Source organism: Acomys minous (genome assembly GCF_964271855.1).
Source record: "Acomys minous genome assembly, chromosome: 16".
In the NCBI taxonomy this organism is placed as follows: Eukaryota; Metazoa; Chordata; class Mammalia; order Rodentia; family Muridae; genus Acomys; species Acomys minous.
The window spans coordinates 21,883,850-21,901,758 of record NC_140498.1 but is presented as its reverse complement, the minus strand read 5'-3'; the positions used below and the strand labels follow the sequence as shown (position 1 = coordinate 21,901,758).

Genomic DNA, 17,909 nt, shown 5'->3' with positions numbered 1-17,909 from the left:
ATGAAATAAAACTTTTTCTGGCATGCTCAGGAAGCTCAGCTCACTAACAGGTTTGTCAGAACAGGTCTTGTGATTACTGGCTGTTCCGCATAAAGAGTGAGTAAAAGGCCGAGAAGGACCAGTGGCCTCAGAAGCCACTTCAACCAGGCCGTTGCTAGGCGACCTTCTGGCGAGAGGCTAGAGGCGGGGCAGCCTGCGCAGGTTCCGCCTCCACTTCCCGCCCAAATTCCTCCTCTCCCGGCAGTTTGGAGCGTCAAAGCGCGCGACCGGGCGAGAACCGGCTGCGCGTGCGCGCTACTTCACGCGCCGCTCAGAATGACGCACGCTCCCGCTCTAGGCCCCAGTCTCCGCCCCGCCCCCCGGTGTAGCGCTCCCGCCCTGAGCCCCAGGCTACATCTTCAAAGAGGGCTTCGGCAACGCCTCTTCCTCCACCTCGCGAACACTGTAGAACTGGCTCGAGCGTGCGGACCCACCTCCCGTGCTCTCGTGGCTGCGGCGAATGGGCCGGATGTGGGGAGCCAGCGGTTGCTCAGGACCTACTTCCGGAGGACGGGCGGAAGTGGCTGCGGTGCCTGGTGGGAGGGGGGGAAAAAGGAGCGCGAGGGGAGGGCCGGGCCGCAGGGGGTCGAAGGGGGTGGGGCCTGCGTGGGGCTGGGACCTGGCCCTGGCCTGGATCTGGAGCCGGGAGGGCAGAGGCTCCTAGCTAGGACCGGATGGGCGGGGTCCAGGTAAGGAGCCGGTGCACTGAGGAACTGAGTCCTAGGCGTCTCAGAAGGGAGGGTTCTGAGTACAGGGAGGGTCTGGGTGTCGCTGTGGCTTGAGAACGCTGGGCGCCGAGCGCGGGGTTCGGAAGGGAAGGGTGGGAGGAGTTAAGTTCTTGGCGTGTGGGGGTTGCCCTGTGTCCGCCACGCCCCTATAGGAAGAGGGGTCTGTGTGTGTGTGTGTGTGTGTGTGTGTGTGTGTGTGTGTGTGTGTGTGTGTGTGTGTGTGTGTGTGTGTGTGTGTGTGTGTGTGTGTGTGTGTGTGTGTGTGTGTGTGTGTGTGTGTGTGTGTGTGTGTGTGTGTGTGTGTGTGTGTGTGTGTGTGTGTGTGTGTGTGTGTGTGTGTGTGTGTGTGTGTGTGTGTGTGTGTGTGTGTGTGTGTGTGTGTGTGTGTGTACTCACAGGGGGAGGGAGCAAAGGGAGGGCTCCCAAACTGAGAAATTGGGGCTACTGCAGGCAGGACTCAGGCCTCAAATATTCCAGGAGGGGGGTTTCGGGAGTGGCCCTGCGAAGGAGTTTGAAAGAAATTGGGAATTACATCCTGGCACAGTTTTGGCAACGGTGGGGGAGGTGAGGGTTGCAGGGAATGCCTGTGGAAAGGTGCTAGCAGCTAGGTCTGGGGAGGATTTAGTCCAGTTGACAGGAGGTAGGAGATTAAAACACTGACCACCCAGAGACGCTTGAGAGGTAGGATTAGTACGCGGTGTTTTCAGAGAGCGGTGGGCCTGTTTTCTGTCTTTTTTTTTTTTTTTTTTTTTTTTTTTTTTTTAGGAGATAGTTTTTCCATACTAACTACTTGCAGGAACATGTCTGAACTGAAAATAGGTGTGACAACAACACAGCTACACATGCTCAAAATGATGGCGATACAGTATGTGCATAAAGTACCCTATGTACTTTTTATACGAATTGTGAGTAGTTAAGGAAGAGACTTTGTTGATTGAACATGGTAAAGGACTGTAGTAAATATGAAAGTGTTAGAAATCCATTCGGGCATGCATTAGATGATGAGTGTCATAATGTTTAAATGTTCCACAGGTTCACACAGAAATCAGCCTCCTGGGCCATGTCGGGGTTAAAGCCTGTTTCTTCTCCTGAGCTCCAGCAGAGCACACGTGGACTAGTGGAAGATTTCTCTTGCCTGAGCAAGAGAAGGCGCCATACCTTGAATCTGTCTACCACGAGCTTCTGAGTTTCAGAAGCCAGCTGGATGAAGGGATGTAACAGACACCTGGGAGGGACGTTGAAGTCAGCAGTGGGGGGGGAGGGGCCTGGACACACCCCTTCCCCCCCAGACTCCTCCCCATCAGGGGCCACCGGGCCATGGACTTTGGACCTGGACAAGTGGCGAGGAGAAGCTGTACTTTGGTGGATCTGGATCTCAGTTTTGGAAATCGAGGATTAGGGGTGTGGGGGAGGGAGGAGTTGATCTCCAGGGGAGCCACTGAAAGAAGAAAAGAAAGGTAAGGTTTCTATTACTTCCTCTCTTTAGCGGGCCTTGTTGTTACTGTGCAAGGGATGTGAATGGGAGCAGCCTGGGATTGGTGCCATGTCAGAAGGCCTGGCACCTCCTTATGTCCTAATGAGAAAGAGCCCTTATCCTGATGGGACACAGGAAGCTTCTTCCCCTGGGGGCCCGCACTCCTTCAAGAGGCAGGGTTGCTGCTCTCCCGTGCCTCACTGAGGCTACAGTGCATAGCTGCGAAAGGGTTGTGAGTACTTGCAGCTGTGAGATTAGGTAGGCACGGTTAGGTCAAGGAGAGCCTGCAAGGAAAGCAGGCTTCTGAAGGGCTGCTGGATTAGTTACCTTTACAGGCCTTTCCTCCTGAGATAATAGGATTTCAAATCAGCCTGGGCTAAGGCTGAAATGGATGGCTCTGTTAGGAGCAGACTGCTCCGCTTTGGGACTCTAATAACAGAGTAAGAGTTGAAGAGAAGGGAGAGGAAATGGTTAGATAACTTCCCAAATCGCCCCCCTTCTTCTCCAGGTCAGGAAGCTTAGGCCATGAAAGCATATGCAAACAACAGAAACAGAGCTTGGGTTTGGGGAACAGCAACGTTTGTTGTCTAGCTCAGACTTCTGGTCAGTGTGCAACCTGAGAGATGTAAATTCTCTTTGTCCTGTCCTGTTCACACACACTTCAGTCAGGTTGCTACCAGGAACAAATGGGATAACTTTGCATTTTGGAAGTACCCAGGGCCTTGAACATATGAGAAGGCAACACTAACTTTACTTGATTTCTTGCTTACTTGGTTTACTTGATTTCTTCTTAACACATAGAAAAGCTCTGGATGAAAGTTCTGGCTTTTGTTTGTTTGTTTGTTTTTACCGAGGGAACATGCTGGCTAGAACCTTGGCAGACATGTGAATTAAAGGCCTGCCTGGCATTTGCCTCCTCATGTTTTATAAAACTGAAGTCGAGGGATCCTGTCAGATACTGATTTGGCTCTAATGCTCTCTCCATTGAGCTTTGGGAGGAGAGGGAAGTTTTAAGTCTAAAGAGCTAGTGAAAAGACAGAAATCTATTTCTCGGAGTGAAGGCTGGGCCTTTTCTCCTCTGTCATATCCTAGTCTGTTCTTTCAGGTGACAAGTGTTTCCAAACTGACATCTCTTGGGCCTTTGCTTTCCGTTGTTTATAACCCAAGCACATTTGTACTTCCTTGTCTTTGTACCTGCCTGCTCCTTCCTCAAAGGTTTTCTTTAAAGGTCAGTTTACTTACAATACCAAGGCGCCTGCTTTTCCTGGTGATACTAAAGACTGAAAAGGGGATGTGCAGTGTATGAGTTTGAGGCAGCATGTGGTGATCAGGGCTAGCTAGAGGCATTTAGCCTGTCAGCCAATTACAGAGGGTCATCACACTCACTGAAGACAATGACTGTTCTTCTGGTCATAGGAGTTCCTGTCTTTCCTCAGTGGCCTGAAAGCTGGGCAGTCTGGCCCGAGTGTGCTTTCTGTGTCCTGGCTCTGTGTGCTTTCTCTTCTCTGAAGCTTGTCTTGGCCCCTTAGAGGCCAGTCTGCTATGTATGAGTCGCGGTGAGGCTGTCTCCCCTTCCCTTACTCCATTCAACAAACGCACACTTTTGCCATTCTTTGCTTACACATGAGGGTCATGATTCCCTATGGCAGTGCCTCCTGAGCTGCCTGTCGGTCACGCTGTGTTCTTTCCTCATTGTACGGAGGAGTCCCTGCTGGCTGGTGAATGCCTATAGCACCCAAAGTACTGAGGACTTGTGCTGCCCTAATAGGGCTCTTGTCCTTCAACATGTCCGCTCTTACCCTGATTTCCCTCACTTTTTTAAAAAATATTTTTATTGAATGTCTATGATTTACACGTCATGCACCAAAATCTCTCTTCTCCCCTCAGTAAAATAAAACAAACAAACAAATAGTCTTGTCACAGAAGCTGTAGTGTATCACGCAGTATAGCCTTCTGTCCACATATGTTTACTTTCAAATGTTTATTGCTACAAGTCATGGGTCTGGTTGGAGGCCCACGCTATCGTTACGGGATCCTCACTGGGACTGCTGTCGGATATGTCAAGGAGATTCTTAATCTTTGAATCTGCAGGTCTGCTGACCCCCCCTGTGGGCCCCCACCCCCCCACCCCACCCCGTGCTCTTGTCCTCAGGGCAGGGCCTGCTCTCCCGCTCCTGTGTCATCATGGCAGGGCCATGGCAGGGCCGGCTGTTATGGCAGGGCTGGCTCATCCGCTCCCATGTCTTCAGGTCAGGGTCCCTCACTCCTGAAGGAAGAGAGTGGAGGTTATTTTTCTAGTTTGGGGAGGATCTATGGAAGCCCTGAACAGGAAGCGCTCGCCTAAGGGATGTGGCTTATGTTGAAAGCACTTGTGCAGGTGATTGCTGAGTGGCCTTCAGCATCAGACCCAACAAGGACTGTCTGGGTTCTGCTGCAAACTGCCAGGGAGAGAAAGTCAGTGCCGGACAGCCTCCATGGTACGTCATTTCCTCTTTAATGTGGGATAGAGTCTTTCACATGCCAGAGCACTAACTCCCACATCTCCTGCTGACTCTTCTGCCACAGGTTTCTCTCATGCCTTCTCATGGGGTCAGGATTCCACACTCAAGCGTGCCAGACTGTTAGCCAGAACTAGTGATAAATTTAATGACACATTGTGTGGGCATTTTAAACTGAATTTACTTAGACCTTCCGTTAGTCTAAAAGGAGGTGCAGGTGGCTGATGAAGGATTTCAGAGGCATTGCTCAGTGGCCTGTTGCTAATGAGCTTCAGTTTATCACTAGGTGGTTTGGGACACACGTGTTAGGAGGAGTTAAAATAAAGGAAACTAAAATACTAGTTTAACACTTTGGTTTTGCTTCCTCTTACTGTTTCAAGCCAAGATCTGTCCCAAATTCAGGGCATGAATCCTTAACACACTGCAGACACTTTGAGGCATCTGGGCTGTAGTTTATGAGGGGCGATATCCTGGAAGTTTTTGCCTTCTGTTAGTTCTTTTTTGTTTGTTTGTTTTGTTTTGTTGTTAGGGTTCTTCTCCCCTCCCCCCCCCCCCCCCCCATGGTAGTAGAGTGGGCAGGCAAGTGCATTACCTCGTTTACTTCCCTTGTTATCCTGCAACTAGATCGTCCGGTTTTTCCATTTGCACATAATCTGATGCTAGGCTCATCCCCAGTCTAGGCTCCCAGCTCCGTTTCTTCCTTTCCTCCCCAACGGAACCTCTGTAGAGTCCACGGCCTCAGGACTGATATGTTCCTGCTGCTTAGACCAGATGCTGGCTATCGTTCCTGTTTACAGACTCAACCCATCCCAGTTCTGAGCTGCCCCCTTTCATGAGGGGTAGGTAGCCTTCCTGCATTGGGGGACCATCTCGTGAGCCTGGCAATTTAAAGTACTGCAGAGATGGACGCGGTGGGGAGTTACTTCTTCTCCTGACCTGCTTCCTGTCTACTTGCCTTGGAAGGGAAATCCATCTGCATGGCCTGGGCTGCTCAGGCTTCCGTAGCCCCAGAACCCATTAGTATGTGTTTTATCCAGGATAGTGATTTGAGCTCCTTATATTTTGGATATCTATGGACCAGTTTCCCAACTTTCTACACTTCTCAGGAACTTGGTCATTTTTCTTCACACTGTAGCACATTGTGTGTGTGGGCCTTTGTAAGTCCCTTAACTTCTTTTTATGGGAAATAAAAAGAGGACCAAGGTGTAGAAACAGTGGCATTCTCTCGGCACACGCATGGGCTTGGGTTTCCTGCCACAGTCCGCAGCCAGCTAAGCTGGAAATGGTGGGCATTCACATCCCACACCCCCACGCAGTCACTTCACTGCTGTGTCAGCCCTTCCCTCTACTTCAGGGCAGGATTCCAGCTGCTGCTGACAAGTTCCCTCTGTGGCCCCACTGTGTTCCTGTCACATGGGCCCACAGCCGTCTCAGCAGCAGTTCTCAAGGCCATGTGGGTGCCAGGTTTGGGAACTGGGATGCCTAAATCTAAAATCTGGCCAAGACTTAGAACTTAAAAGCTTAAATTTACCCAGAGCTTCAGAATTCTCTGTAGCATGGGGGCTGCTATGCTCTGCAGAGGTGCTGGGAGAGTGTACAGAGAGATCAAGAGAGCAGGCTTGGATGGCTAGTGACTCCTTTACAATTTTGTTTTAACTCCTCGCCAGCCCACAGGACCCTTAAGACACTCGCTACTTTCTGCATAATTGTTACTGTCACATAGGAACAAGTTAGTGGCCAGAATCCCTCAGTCAGAACACATCCCAGAGTCCTGGGTAGCTTGGGCCCTGGAATACTGAAGCTGTAGGTTAGGAGGGTCCAAGGTTAGTGTAACAAGTAATCAAATGGCAGTGTCCTTTGAAAAGTCCCGCTGAGCAGCCTGTGGCTTCAGCCTTAAGTGAAAGATCTGGGTGGTAGGAGCCAAGGCTTATGCAAAGGGTCAGGCAGGGCAGGATGTGGGAAGGAGTGAGGCTGTGATACAGAGGTGAGTGGACAGTGGGGATTCCCTGACATCTCTCTGAATCCAAAAAGGCCCAGCAGTGAGATCTGGCTTGCTCTCAGTAGCCTGTTACACAGACACAGACAGTCTGTGCTCTGGGGCCACTGCTGACGCCTAAGTCAGCACCTGAAGCCTTCTCAGACTGCTTGCGTCGCTGATTGAGCACGCCGTGTTTATTCCCTTGGGTACTGATGAGTCGTCCCTGTCCCTGTCCCTGTCCCTTCCCAGCTCCTTCCAGGTTTCTTTTTCTTAGAACAGAAAGGAATAAATACAGGCATTTCCATGGCCCTCTGCCATTCACTATTAGGGTTGCTACAAAAGCCTGTGGTTGATTCGTTGCCTTCTTAGGGCTTAGGTTCTACCCTGTGCACAGGCCTTACTCTGGTTTCCGCACCTGTAAAGGAAAAAAAGAAAGAAAGAAAGATTTGAAATAGCTGGTTCTCAGCCGCCTTGGGCAGCAGGTGTTTCCTCCTTAGCTTCCTTTCTGATACCCCCTTGTTGCTTGCCCACTCTCACCCCTCCCAATTCATACTCTGCAACCTCCCTGGTTTAGGTATAGGGAGGGAATGGTTCCCAGGTTCTGAGCGTGAAAGTTCTACCTGCCAAGGGAACGCTTCACACAACTAAGTCCCGCACCCCTCGAAGTCGCTGAAGCTCTAGACTCGCTGGGCTGCACAAGGAACGCTCTTGAGCAAAGTCTGTACTAGAGGAGGCTGAGGGTGTGAAGGGGATCGACATCTACATTGAGAATTGAGACCTGGATGAGGAAAGGGTCCCAGACAAACATCTCTCCTACCACTCCTTTCCGAAGTTGGGAGACCTAGGAAAATCCGCCGTTTAGTTCTTGACCGGTGAACGGGAAGTCAGCAAAAGAGGAAGGCCCCCCGGAAGGAGGGGCCAGCGCGGACTCGCCCGTGGCAGGGCGGAGACCAACCGAGGGGCCTGGGGGCTGGGAGAGCGCCGCCCCGCCCTCCCGGGGAAGGGCCACATTGCCGGCAGGCAGGGCCGGGCGGGCGCAGCAGGAAGGTAGACCTGACGGGACGAGACTGCGCCAGCGCTGGCACTCGCTGGTCCCAGGCGAGCCTGGTTCCAGACCGGGAGAGTTGGAAGAATCTGGTGAGCTGGGCCGGGGGACGCCGGCGTTCTGAGCCCTGGGATTTGTCCCAGGAAGGCAAGGAGCCTGGCGGAGGGAGGCCGCGCAGCCAGAGAAGTCGGGTCTGAGTCCCGAGTGTGCCCGAAAGCCGGGGCTGTTGGGGCAGCGAGAGTGGCGGGCCCACCGGGGCCGCGCAGCGCGCAGTCTCCCCCGCGCGGGCAAGTGGGAACTTAGCGCTCAGCCGCAGGATTCCCGGCCTTCAGCTGCTGGAGGGAGGGCGGCTTCTCCCGGAGGGGGCTGTTGTGAAACTCCGCTGCAGGGCACCGCGGGTGCGGGCGGGGGAGATGTGGGGTCGCCCTAGGGAGTGAGGGACTGGAATGGAAAGTGGACTTTCTCCAAGCCTCACCCCAGTGTCCAGGTTTCATAAGTTACTACAGCTTGTTTTTACTCAGCCACAAGGAAATTTTGACTCAATGTTGAAATATGTAAATTGGCAAGAAAACTTTTTTCCTAGCCTCCTTGCTAATGTGTTTGGAAGTGGAGACCTCCAAGAGGTGCAGAGCGCTCCCCCATCCCCCCCCCCCCCATTTTACAAAACGCGGTGCAGAAGGATTGTGGCCCACCCAGTCGGTGTCTGTGGACGAGTGGCCATAGGCTGAAGCTTCGTTTTTGTTAACCTGTGCTACTGTCATGGCTTTCGTGCTTGAGAGCATAGTTAACCAGCCTTATTGTGTGTTCTTTTGAATACTATTTAGACTAGGGGGTTTTTGATCCTGGGGTCTTCCCTTTTCCAGTCACTACTACTCCATCTTCTAGTGTGGAGAGTCCTAGTAACGACGCTATTGCACCCCTGCTTCAGTTTCTCAGGCTCCACGGCATGTGCAACAGGTTAAACACAGCTTCTGCTTAGGGTATTAGGGAATTGCCGTTCTCATACAGACATCCGGGACCTTGGAGATGACCAAAGTCAACTTGCCTTTTACATCAAGTAACTGCTTAAGGGGTTTACCTGGCTTACTGTTGTTGGCTGGCTGCGGGGCCTTCCTGCTTTTTTTTTATATACTAACACTGTGTTGCTCTTTCACCTTTTTCCCCAGACTGAATAACCTGTATTCCTCCTAGGTCTTACTCTCTATACCCTTGAATTATTTAGCATATCTCTTCTGGCTCCTTTCCGGCTCCTCCTTCCTGGAGCCTGGACCATCATACAGAGTGTGACAACAAGGAAGTAGCTCACGTAGTCAGCCATTACCTGTGACGTGTTGCATGTACTCTGAATTTGTTTTAAGCTGTGCTTGTTCTCACAGTGGGCAAAGAAGAACCAGGAGGGGCAGCTCATTAAGGCTCCTTCCATTTCCAAGGCTAGCGGCAACATTTGCTTTCCTGCCCGGAAGTTGGCTATTCGCTGTTTACTTGTTGCTTCAGAAATACCTTTGGCAGAGAGAGGGGCAAGCATAGAATCAAGAGTCTCCGGAGCTAGATGTGCTAGTGCAAGCTTGTCATACAGAACTCGGCAGGCTGAGGCAGGAGGATCATCAGTTGGAGGCAGGCTTTTGATACTTACTCCCTCTTTAAAAAAAAAAAGAAGTGTTAGCGGGATCTGCTCTTAGGCAGATGAAGGCTGTAGGCCCCACAGGGATTGGCAAGACTTGCCCAGAGCCACCTGGCATCTGACTGAACCTTCAGTGTGCTGAGGCTCCGTTCTCACCACCGTGCAAGTGTACGTGGTGGTGTGGGCTAACCTGCTAATTTTCCCACCGGAAAAATGAAAGCCAGGTTTGAGTGTGTGCCTTACAGGCATATCTCAAACGATGATATCAAGAACTGGGGTCAGGGTTGATGGATATTCTATTTTAAAAAGGAAAATACTGCCAACTGTTTTCTCGAATGGCTTGTTCATAAATATCCCACTTCACATGTTGTTACAGTTCAACTTTCTCCTCTTCCCATGTGTGGGGTTTTCCATTTTCATCTAAAAAAAAATATGTGTATACATGTTTTGCCTGCATGTGTGTTTATGCACCACTGTGTGTCTGGTGCTTTCAAAGGCCCGAAGAAGGTGTCAAGAGCCCCTGGAATTGGAGTTACCTGGAGTTGCGAACTGCCATCTGGGTTCTAAGAATTGAACCTGGGTCCTATAGAAGAGCAGCCAGTGCTCTTAACCACTGAGCAAGCCACATTTATTTAAAAATTTTTTTTTTTATCTCAACTATAGTAGGGACCAATAGTTTCCTTGGGAATTGAGTAAAGCAAAAGTGATCCAAGACTGCATGAAGAAAAGGTTTTAACTGTTCTCTTCTCTTTCTTGGAGCACTTCCTTCCCTTTGGAGCCCAGCCACTGTGTCCATAGGAAGCCCGGGCCACACGGAAAGAACACATGATCGTGTCCCAGCCAGCTCTCCACAAATCCAAACCCCCCTCCCCCAACCCCAGTTAACACCAACGACAGACTCAGCATTTGAGTCTTCCTGCTGAAGTCCTGACATAAAGCAGAGGCAGGCCCTTCCCTCAGTGCCCCAGTTTCTCAACTCTTCAGCTATCGATACTGGGCGAGGGAGTAAATGATTGTCACAGTTTAAAGTCAGTAGATTTTGAAGTAATTTGTTACTGCCAAAAAATACAGATAAGAAATGGGTGTGAGTAGAGCAGTCTTCAGTATTGGGCTGGGGACCAGAGTACAGCAGGTGGGAGGGGCACCGGCCCTGCTTCTCGGGTACTCCATTCCGTTTTCTCACTGTTTCAAGCACTGACTGCTGCACTGAATCACTCCTAACCCAGTGGGCTTTCTTGTTACAGTCATGCAGCTGGTTCCCTTTCATACTTAGTGGTTGATTCCGGAAGTCAGCTGGAACATTAGGTGAACACATCCGCCAGAATACCTTCAGTGGCTTGTCTAGCTATGTGGCCTGGGACTTCGTCCTGAACTTCCAACATGTCTCCTGCCTGTGCCTCCTGATCATGAGATTACAGGTGTGCTCCATCGTGCTCAACTGTCTTGTCTTTTAGGAACTGCTTACAGGCATCCACGGTCTCACCTCTTCTGGAGTCACAGGTCTCCTCAGAATCAAAGAGAGGGACTGTGGATGCCCCTCTGGAGGAGAGAATAGCCATCATTCTGAATAAAAAGCTTAGAGGAGAGGAAGGCGCAGTTCTTTGCTTTTGCTGCTGTTTTGATCTTTATTCTCCCTGGTTTAGTTAATACTGCAAATATCCTCCATGTAACCTCTCACACTTTATACCTGAACCAAGCAGGTGGAGAGGACATAGAGCCTCTTTTCCTAAGGAATGAGGTAAGAGTTGAGGAAGGCAGGCTCTCAGAGTCTGCCACACCACAGAGAGAGTGCAGTGGAGGACTCGTCATGGGGCTTGGTTGTATCTGGGATGTTACAGGCCTAAAGGATGGCAATGTTGTTAGGTGAGGTAGCGTAACAACATTTCAGGAGCAGAGACACAACAGTGCACAAAAGTAGTTACTGGGGAAATAAGTAGCTTTCTGAGGCTATTGTGTGGGATCCATGTCATTAAGAGATTACAAAAGGATGAAAATCAGTTGTTGTGAAGCCCATTTCTGTCAGACTAAGAAGTTTTAATTTCCCCCCCGTGGGCAGTAGCACCTTCTGATGGCTTTTAATATTTAACGTGTCCAAGATTACCTTGCTGCTGGAGGTTGTGCCACTGGTAGATCAGGTCAGCTGGAGGCCTACATCAGGGGTTCGAGCTTAAAACAGTATTCATAATAGAGAAAGAATTCAGGGGAAAGCGCTAAGGGTGTGAAATGAGAACTGGCAGTGAGTGGGTAACTATTTGAACCCCTGGCATAACTCTGAAGGTTGTAAGGTGGGCTGTGTTTCTGAGGTTAGACTAGCATGTAGTGGGAGGGAGCTCGCGAGCCCCCACCCCTAGCTGATGCCGCTCCTGTAGGTCGTCCATGTTCCAGTGGATGGCTCCACACCCATGCGTATATGGGCAGCACACATTGGAGTGCAGAGCAAGAGGACAGTGAAGGTGTGTGTGTGTGTGTGTGTGTGTGTGTGTGTGTGTGTGTGTGTGAGAGAGAGAGAGAGAGAGAGAGAGAGAGAGAGAAGAAGGAGGAGGAGGAGGAGAGAGAATGATCAAAATACATTGTATGAAATTCTCAAAACATTGATTGGTGCACTTACTCTGTTTAAAATCTGAACAGTGCACTGCGACCAGCATGTTTATTTCTGTAGCAAAATATAAGTAGACACCCAAGCGGGATGGAGATGATAAATAGCCTCACATTAGCACCCCTGTCCCAGAGGAAAGCGGTCAAGTTAATGAAGTCTCGTCGCTTTCTTTCTCCCATCCTTCTGTTTTAAAGACTTTTCCCTACTTAGTCGCCTGTCTAGAAAGCAGGAGATTGGGGGATACGCTGAGATCCTGGCCATTGGAATTCAGGGTAAGTTTCAGCATTGATTGACTACATTGTGAAGGGCAGTGAAGGAGAGCTAGCAACTGGTACATCTCTTAACTCTCCCAAGAAAGTCGTGTGACCAAGTAGGGTTGTAATGCTGCAGCTGAGGGGAAATGGCCCAAGATTTCTGCTGACAGGGCATTCTGGAGTTGTGGGGGTAGTGGAGGAAGACCAACGGAGGCCTGGGTGGACCGGACTCGGCTCACAGGGCTGCAGAGAGCAAGCAGATCTGGGAGTCAAGGGTTTGGCTAGGATGGGATTCAAGTGCAGAGGCAGGTCAGCGAGAGCGTGGCTTATCTTGTGTCCTGGCCCCTTCCCGGAGCCTGGGAGCAGGTGTGGGAATGAGGGTTCCAGCTGATGCAGTCCATGTTGCCTTATTTTGTTAAGAAATTTTATTTGGAAGTAGTAAAAAGACTTTCCAACATAAAAATGCCCCTTCAGAGTGACATATTATTCATGCTCAGCTGTTACTAGTGTTTTGCTCCATTCACCTTGTGTCACTGTGGTACTTTCTGTTCTGAACTACTTGAGGTCATCTTTCATCAGTGTGTGTTCACAGAGAATTGGGAGGTTCCCTCTTACACAGCTCGGTAGCTATCAGCTATTACGTAGGCTTTAGCCCACTATCTGTGTCCAGCTTTACTTTGTATATGATTAGTGTATTACTTTTTTTTTGTTTTTAGATTTATTTTTTACATTTTGTGTGTATGAGTGTTTTGCCTTCTTGTACGCATGCATTCATGGTATCTTTGAAGGTTAGAAAGTGTCAAATCCCCTGGAACTGGAGTTGGGGATGGTTGTGAGCCACCTTACGTACTGGGATCTGAGCCCTGGTCCTCGCTCGGCAAGAGCAACAGGTGCTCCTAACCACTGGCCGTCTCCCTAGCCCCTCAGTGTCTTCTATAAAAAAGGGTTTATTGTTGTTTTGTTTTGTTTTTCAAGACAGAGTTTCTCTGAGTAGCCTTGGCTGTCCTGGACTCACTTTGTAGACCAGGGATTACAGGTGTGTGCCACCACAGCACCCAGCTGTAAAAAGAATTTTATTGAAGTCTGATTGATTTGAAGCTCACTCTGTAGACAGTGCTGACCTCAAACTCAAAGAGATCTGCCTGCCTGTACAACTTTTTTTTTTACAGATTTATTTATTTATTTATTATACAGTGTTCTGCCTCCATGTACACCTGCACACTAGAAGAGGTCATCTGGGAATTGAACTCAGGACCTTTGGAAGAGCAGGCGGCACTCCTAACCTCTGAGCCATCTCTCCAGCCTGCCTCTACAACTTTTGTTGAGATTTTTTCTTTGATGGTCCAGTATGGTTTAACCAAGAAAAGGAATACTGAAGTGTTTTATGGTTTTCAGAAATTGTCATTTTGTTTCATACAGGTGTTTGAATACTTAAATTTATTTTCAAATATTTTGCTTTTGTGGATGTTGAATAGGATTTTTTATTTCCATTACTTCTAGTTAGTTATTATCTCTGGCTGTGAGTGCTGTTGCATGCTAGCTGTTTTTACTGTTGATTGCTGTTTAACTATTCTAGAAACCCTCAGTATTAGGAAACATCTATTTACTTCAGCCTGCAGTTATTTCATTTAGTTTAACATATAGGCTGATAAATAATGATGAGATTGTGGGCAGCATGTCTTTTAAAAAGTACACTCCTTTAATCCTAACACTTGGGAGGCAGAGGCAGGGGGATCTTTGTCTGTTCAAGGCCAGCCTGGTCTATGAAGCGAGTCCAGGACAGTCAGGGCTACACAGAGAAACAAAACAAAACAAGATCAACAGACTGTCCTACAGACGCATGGCTCCAGCCTTGGTTGGACACTCCTACTAACTATCCTACAGACGCGTGGCTCCAGCCTTGGTTGGATGCTCCCTCTCTAGCTCCCCGCTCATCCTTCCTGGCTCTCCAGCTTCTTCCCCTTCTCTAATAATCCAGATCTCTTCTTCTTTCTTTTCTCTCTCTCTCTTTTTTAAACCTTTTTATTGTTGTTTTGTTTTTCGAGACAGGGTTTCTCTGTGTAGCCATGGCTGTTCTGGAGCTTGCGCTGTAGACCAGGCTTGGATGGAGCTCTTTAATCCCCGAGGGCTGGAATTAAAGGTGTGCATCATCACACTGGCCCTCTCCTACTTTCAAGTTGCTGTTTTGTTGTTGTTCATGACCATAAAGAGAGAAAATGTGGTTTTTGGTTTTTTTTTTCCTCATGTCTGGCTTTTGTATAACACGGTGACCCTCAGTTCCACAGACAGGATTGTGTTCTTTCTGGCCGATAGTGCTCCATTGTATGTCTGTACCACATTTTGTGTTACCCGTTAATCTGCCACCAGTGCCGAAGCTGATCCCATGCCTTGGACATGGTGGGTAGTGCCTCCGTAACTGGGAATGTTGTGGGCAGCCCAGCTTTACTTCTGACACCATTGGATCAAACAAAATAACCCAGACACAGTAAGGCAAACATTTTCTCTTGTTGTTTTTCCTTACTAAGTCAGTTATGATACTGATTTTTAAAGACAGTTTGACTTGAGGAATGGAGGTTAAATGGTCTCACCTCTCACTCCTTCTGAAGTAGACCTGATGAAAGACAGACAATGAAATCTGTCTGGAACAAACCAGGAGGTGGGATTTTTCCTTTTATTTTCTTATTTCTCAGTTCGGTTCCAGTAACATCATTCTCTGCCTCCTTGTCGGTTACATTGCCTTTCTGAAGACTCATTAGCTCGTTCTGAAGTGGTGGAGCATGTCCACCTAATATCCTGCAGGCAACTGTCCTCCTTCCATGCCTCCTCAGTTCCTCGCCTGTGCCCATCCTCTCCCCTCTAGCACGTGGAATTATCTGTACTTGACATAACAGGTGGTTGTCTTTCTCCTTCCTTAGGTACATGGCCTCTTCCTACTCTCAACCTAGAAGAATAAACCCTTTGTGGTGGAATTGAGCCAGGCAAGCCAAAGGCAGCCTTGAGCCCGCCCCTTGCCTGCCCTCCCCTGCGGGGGCCAGAATGCTGAAGAAGCAGTCTGCAGGGCTTGTGCTTTGGGGCGCTATCATCTTTGTGGGCTGGAATGCCCTGCTGCTCCTCTTCTTCTGGACACGCCCAGCACCTGGCAGGCCACCCTCAGACAGCATTCTTGATGACGACCCTGCCAGCCTCACCCGTGAGGTGATCCGCCTGGCTGAGGACGCTGAGGTGGAGTTGGAGCGGCAGCGGGGTCTGCTGCAGCAAATCAGGGAGCATCATGCTTTGTGGAACCAGAAGTGGAGGGTGCCCACTGTGGGGCCTGTGACCCCCTCAGCAGCTGTGATCCCCATCCTGGTCATCGCCTGTGACCGCAGCACTGTCCGCCGCTGCTTGGATAAGTTGTTGCACTATCGGCCTTCAGCTGAGCGTTTCCCCATCATTGTCAGCCAGGACTGTGGACATGAAGAGACAGCTCAGGTCATTGCTTCTTACGGCAGCACAGTCACACACATCCGGCAGCCAGACCTGAGTAACATCGCCGTGCAGCCGGACCACCGCAAGTTCCAGGGTTACTACAAGATCGCCAGGCACTACCGCTGGGCACTGGGCCAGATCTTCAACAAGTTCAAGTTCCCGGCCGCTGTGGTCGTGGAGGATGATCTGGAGGTGGCACCAGACTTCTTTGAGTACTTCCAGGCCACCTATCCACTGCTGAGAACAGACCCCTCCCTGTGGTGTGTGTCTGCCTGGAATGACAACGGCAAGGAGCAGATGGTGGACTCAAGCAAGCCTGAGCTGCTCTATCGAACAGACTTTTTTCCTGGCCTTGGATGGCTGCTATTGGCCGATCTGTGGGCAGAGCTGGAGCCCAAGTGGCCCAAGGCCTTCTGGGATGACTGGATGCGCAGACCTGAGCAGCGGAAGGGACGGGCCTGTATTCGTCCAGAAATTTCGAGAACGATGACCTTTGGCCGCAAGGGCGTGAGCCATGGGCAGTTCTTTGACCAGCATCTTAAGTTCATCAAGCTGAACCAGCAGTTTGTGTCCTTCACCCAGCTGGACTTGTCGTACCTGCAGCGGGAGGCCTATGACCGCGATTTCCTCGCCCGTGTCTATGGTGCCCCCCAGCTACCGGTGGAGAAAGTGAGGACCAATGAGCGGAAGGACCTGGGGGAGGTACGGGTACAGTACACTAGCAGAGACAGCTTCAAGGCCTTTGCCAAGGCCCTGGGTGTCATGGATGACCTCAAGTCTGGTGTCCCCAGGGCTGGCTACCGTGGCATTGTCACTTTCCAGTTTCGCGGCCGACGTGTCTACCTGGCACCCCCACAGACCTGGGATGGCTATGATCCTAGCTGGAATTAGCAGCACCTGCCTTTCCCTGCTGGGTCTCCTTGCCATATGAGCTGAGACAGGCCTGCAGTCCTGGGCTGCGCCATCTGTCAGTGTTTCCCTCTGGGGTCTCTATATCTGCCCCTCACCTCCCCCCAGTGGCGCTCTAGTGCACAAATCATAAGATGAGGGTTATGCTCCTATTGTCAGGGGAGTCAGATCAGAAGTATTACGTGGTATGTTCGGGGGGTATTGAACAAGAAACCACTGTGTGGTATGGGGAGCACTGGGGCCAGGCTCGTAGTGTCCTGAGTTCTCTCCAAGGGTATCTGCAGAGAGCTTGGCAGCTCCAGCTCTCGTGACTAGGCCTGTCGACCCTAACCTGGCTCTCGTCAGGACATGAGCCCACCATCGTACCTCTCACCCAACCCCTTTTCCGCCTCCCCCCAGGGCAGGGCCGGATGATGGAAGGAGGAATGGATTTGTGGCCAAATGAGACGAACCAAAGGGATTTCACTGTCAGTGGCAGCTTGGCTCGCTGGGTTGGCCGGGGCCTCTGCCTCCTGGCTTCTCACTGCTGACCCGCCCAGTCCTCTTCTTTTTCTGCAGCATAGCAGTTTGTGGTTATGAGATGGACTGTGGAAAAGGGAAAGCAAGACAGCTTCCCTAGCTGTCAGGAAGGGGGCAGGAGGCGAGCCTGTGCTTGGCCCCCTCCCGTCTGAGAGTCAGTTCCCTCCACATTCTTTAGGAGGACCCCGTGCCAGCCTGGGGGAAGACGATGGCCTCTGTGCCTCTTTTCCTCTGGGGTTTGGTCTAGAGGCTCCTAACTGAGGGCTTGCTCCTGGTGGCTGGCTCAGAGCAGATACCAGTCACTGAGACCAGAACATAATGGTTCCGATCCAGCTCCTGTCTGCCTTCCTAAGCGTCCCCCACTTCTCCCCAGGCTCAGATGCGGGTGGCAGGTCGGAGAGAGAGAATGTGTGTTTTTGTTTGTTGCCTGACCTTAGTTTCATGGGGAAAAAAAATGGAATCTACAGAATTATTTTCAAAAATAAAGTAAAGGCTGAAAAAAAAGTGTGTGTGTTCTAGGGAAGTGGGTAAAGGTGGCAGGGGTGGGGGCGGCAAAGGGAGGGTAAAGTCTACAGGAAAGAGCTAGACAGGTGAGAGAGCAGGTGGACACCTTGAGGAAAGAAATGTCAAGAGTAAGAGAATGGGTGGGGCTGGGGAGAGGGTAAGGGAGAGTTGAGGGTGGGGCCAGCTAGGATAGCAAGGCTGGCTTGTGGGGAGGGCACCAGGTTGCATGCCTGCTGTCAGCCTCTCAAGCTGGCCACAGGCTCTTTGGCAAGTGGG

General features: G+C 50.4%; 1 protein-coding gene across 6 annotated transcripts; it reads left to right on the top strand.

Annotated features, from left to right (window-relative positions):
- Positions 1-324: 324 nt before the first annotated feature.
- Positions 325-17,633, top strand: MGAT1 (alpha-1,3-mannosyl-glycoprotein 2-beta-N-acetylglucosaminyltransferase). 6 transcript variants are annotated; one of them, XM_084763021.1, is made up of 4 exons: positions 615-728; positions 1,800-2,224; positions 10,628-10,801; positions 15,149-17,633. In XM_084763021.1, the coding sequence occupies exon 4, from the start codon at positions 15,270-15,272 to the stop codon at positions 16,590-16,592; it is 1,323 nt and encodes a 440-aa protein (XP_084619147.1). In that variant the 5' UTR covers positions 615-728; positions 1,800-2,224; positions 10,628-10,801; positions 15,149-15,269; the 3' UTR covers positions 16,593-17,633. The 6 variants fall into 6 exon arrangements, with proteins under 6 accessions (XP_084619149.1, XP_084619147.1, XP_084619146.1 ...); XM_084763023.1 differs by lacking the exons at positions 615-728; positions 10,628-10,801 and adding an exon at positions 325-575; XM_084763020.1 differs by lacking the exon at positions 10,628-10,801.
- The last annotated feature ends 276 nt before the right edge of the window (positions 17,634-17,909 follow it).

What these genes read in the sequence shown, in the direction of transcription:
- MGAT1 (XM_084763023.1), top strand. Translation starts at nt 15,270, where the DNA reads ATGCTGAAGAAGCAGTCTGCAGGGCTTGTGCTTTGGGGCGCTATCATC.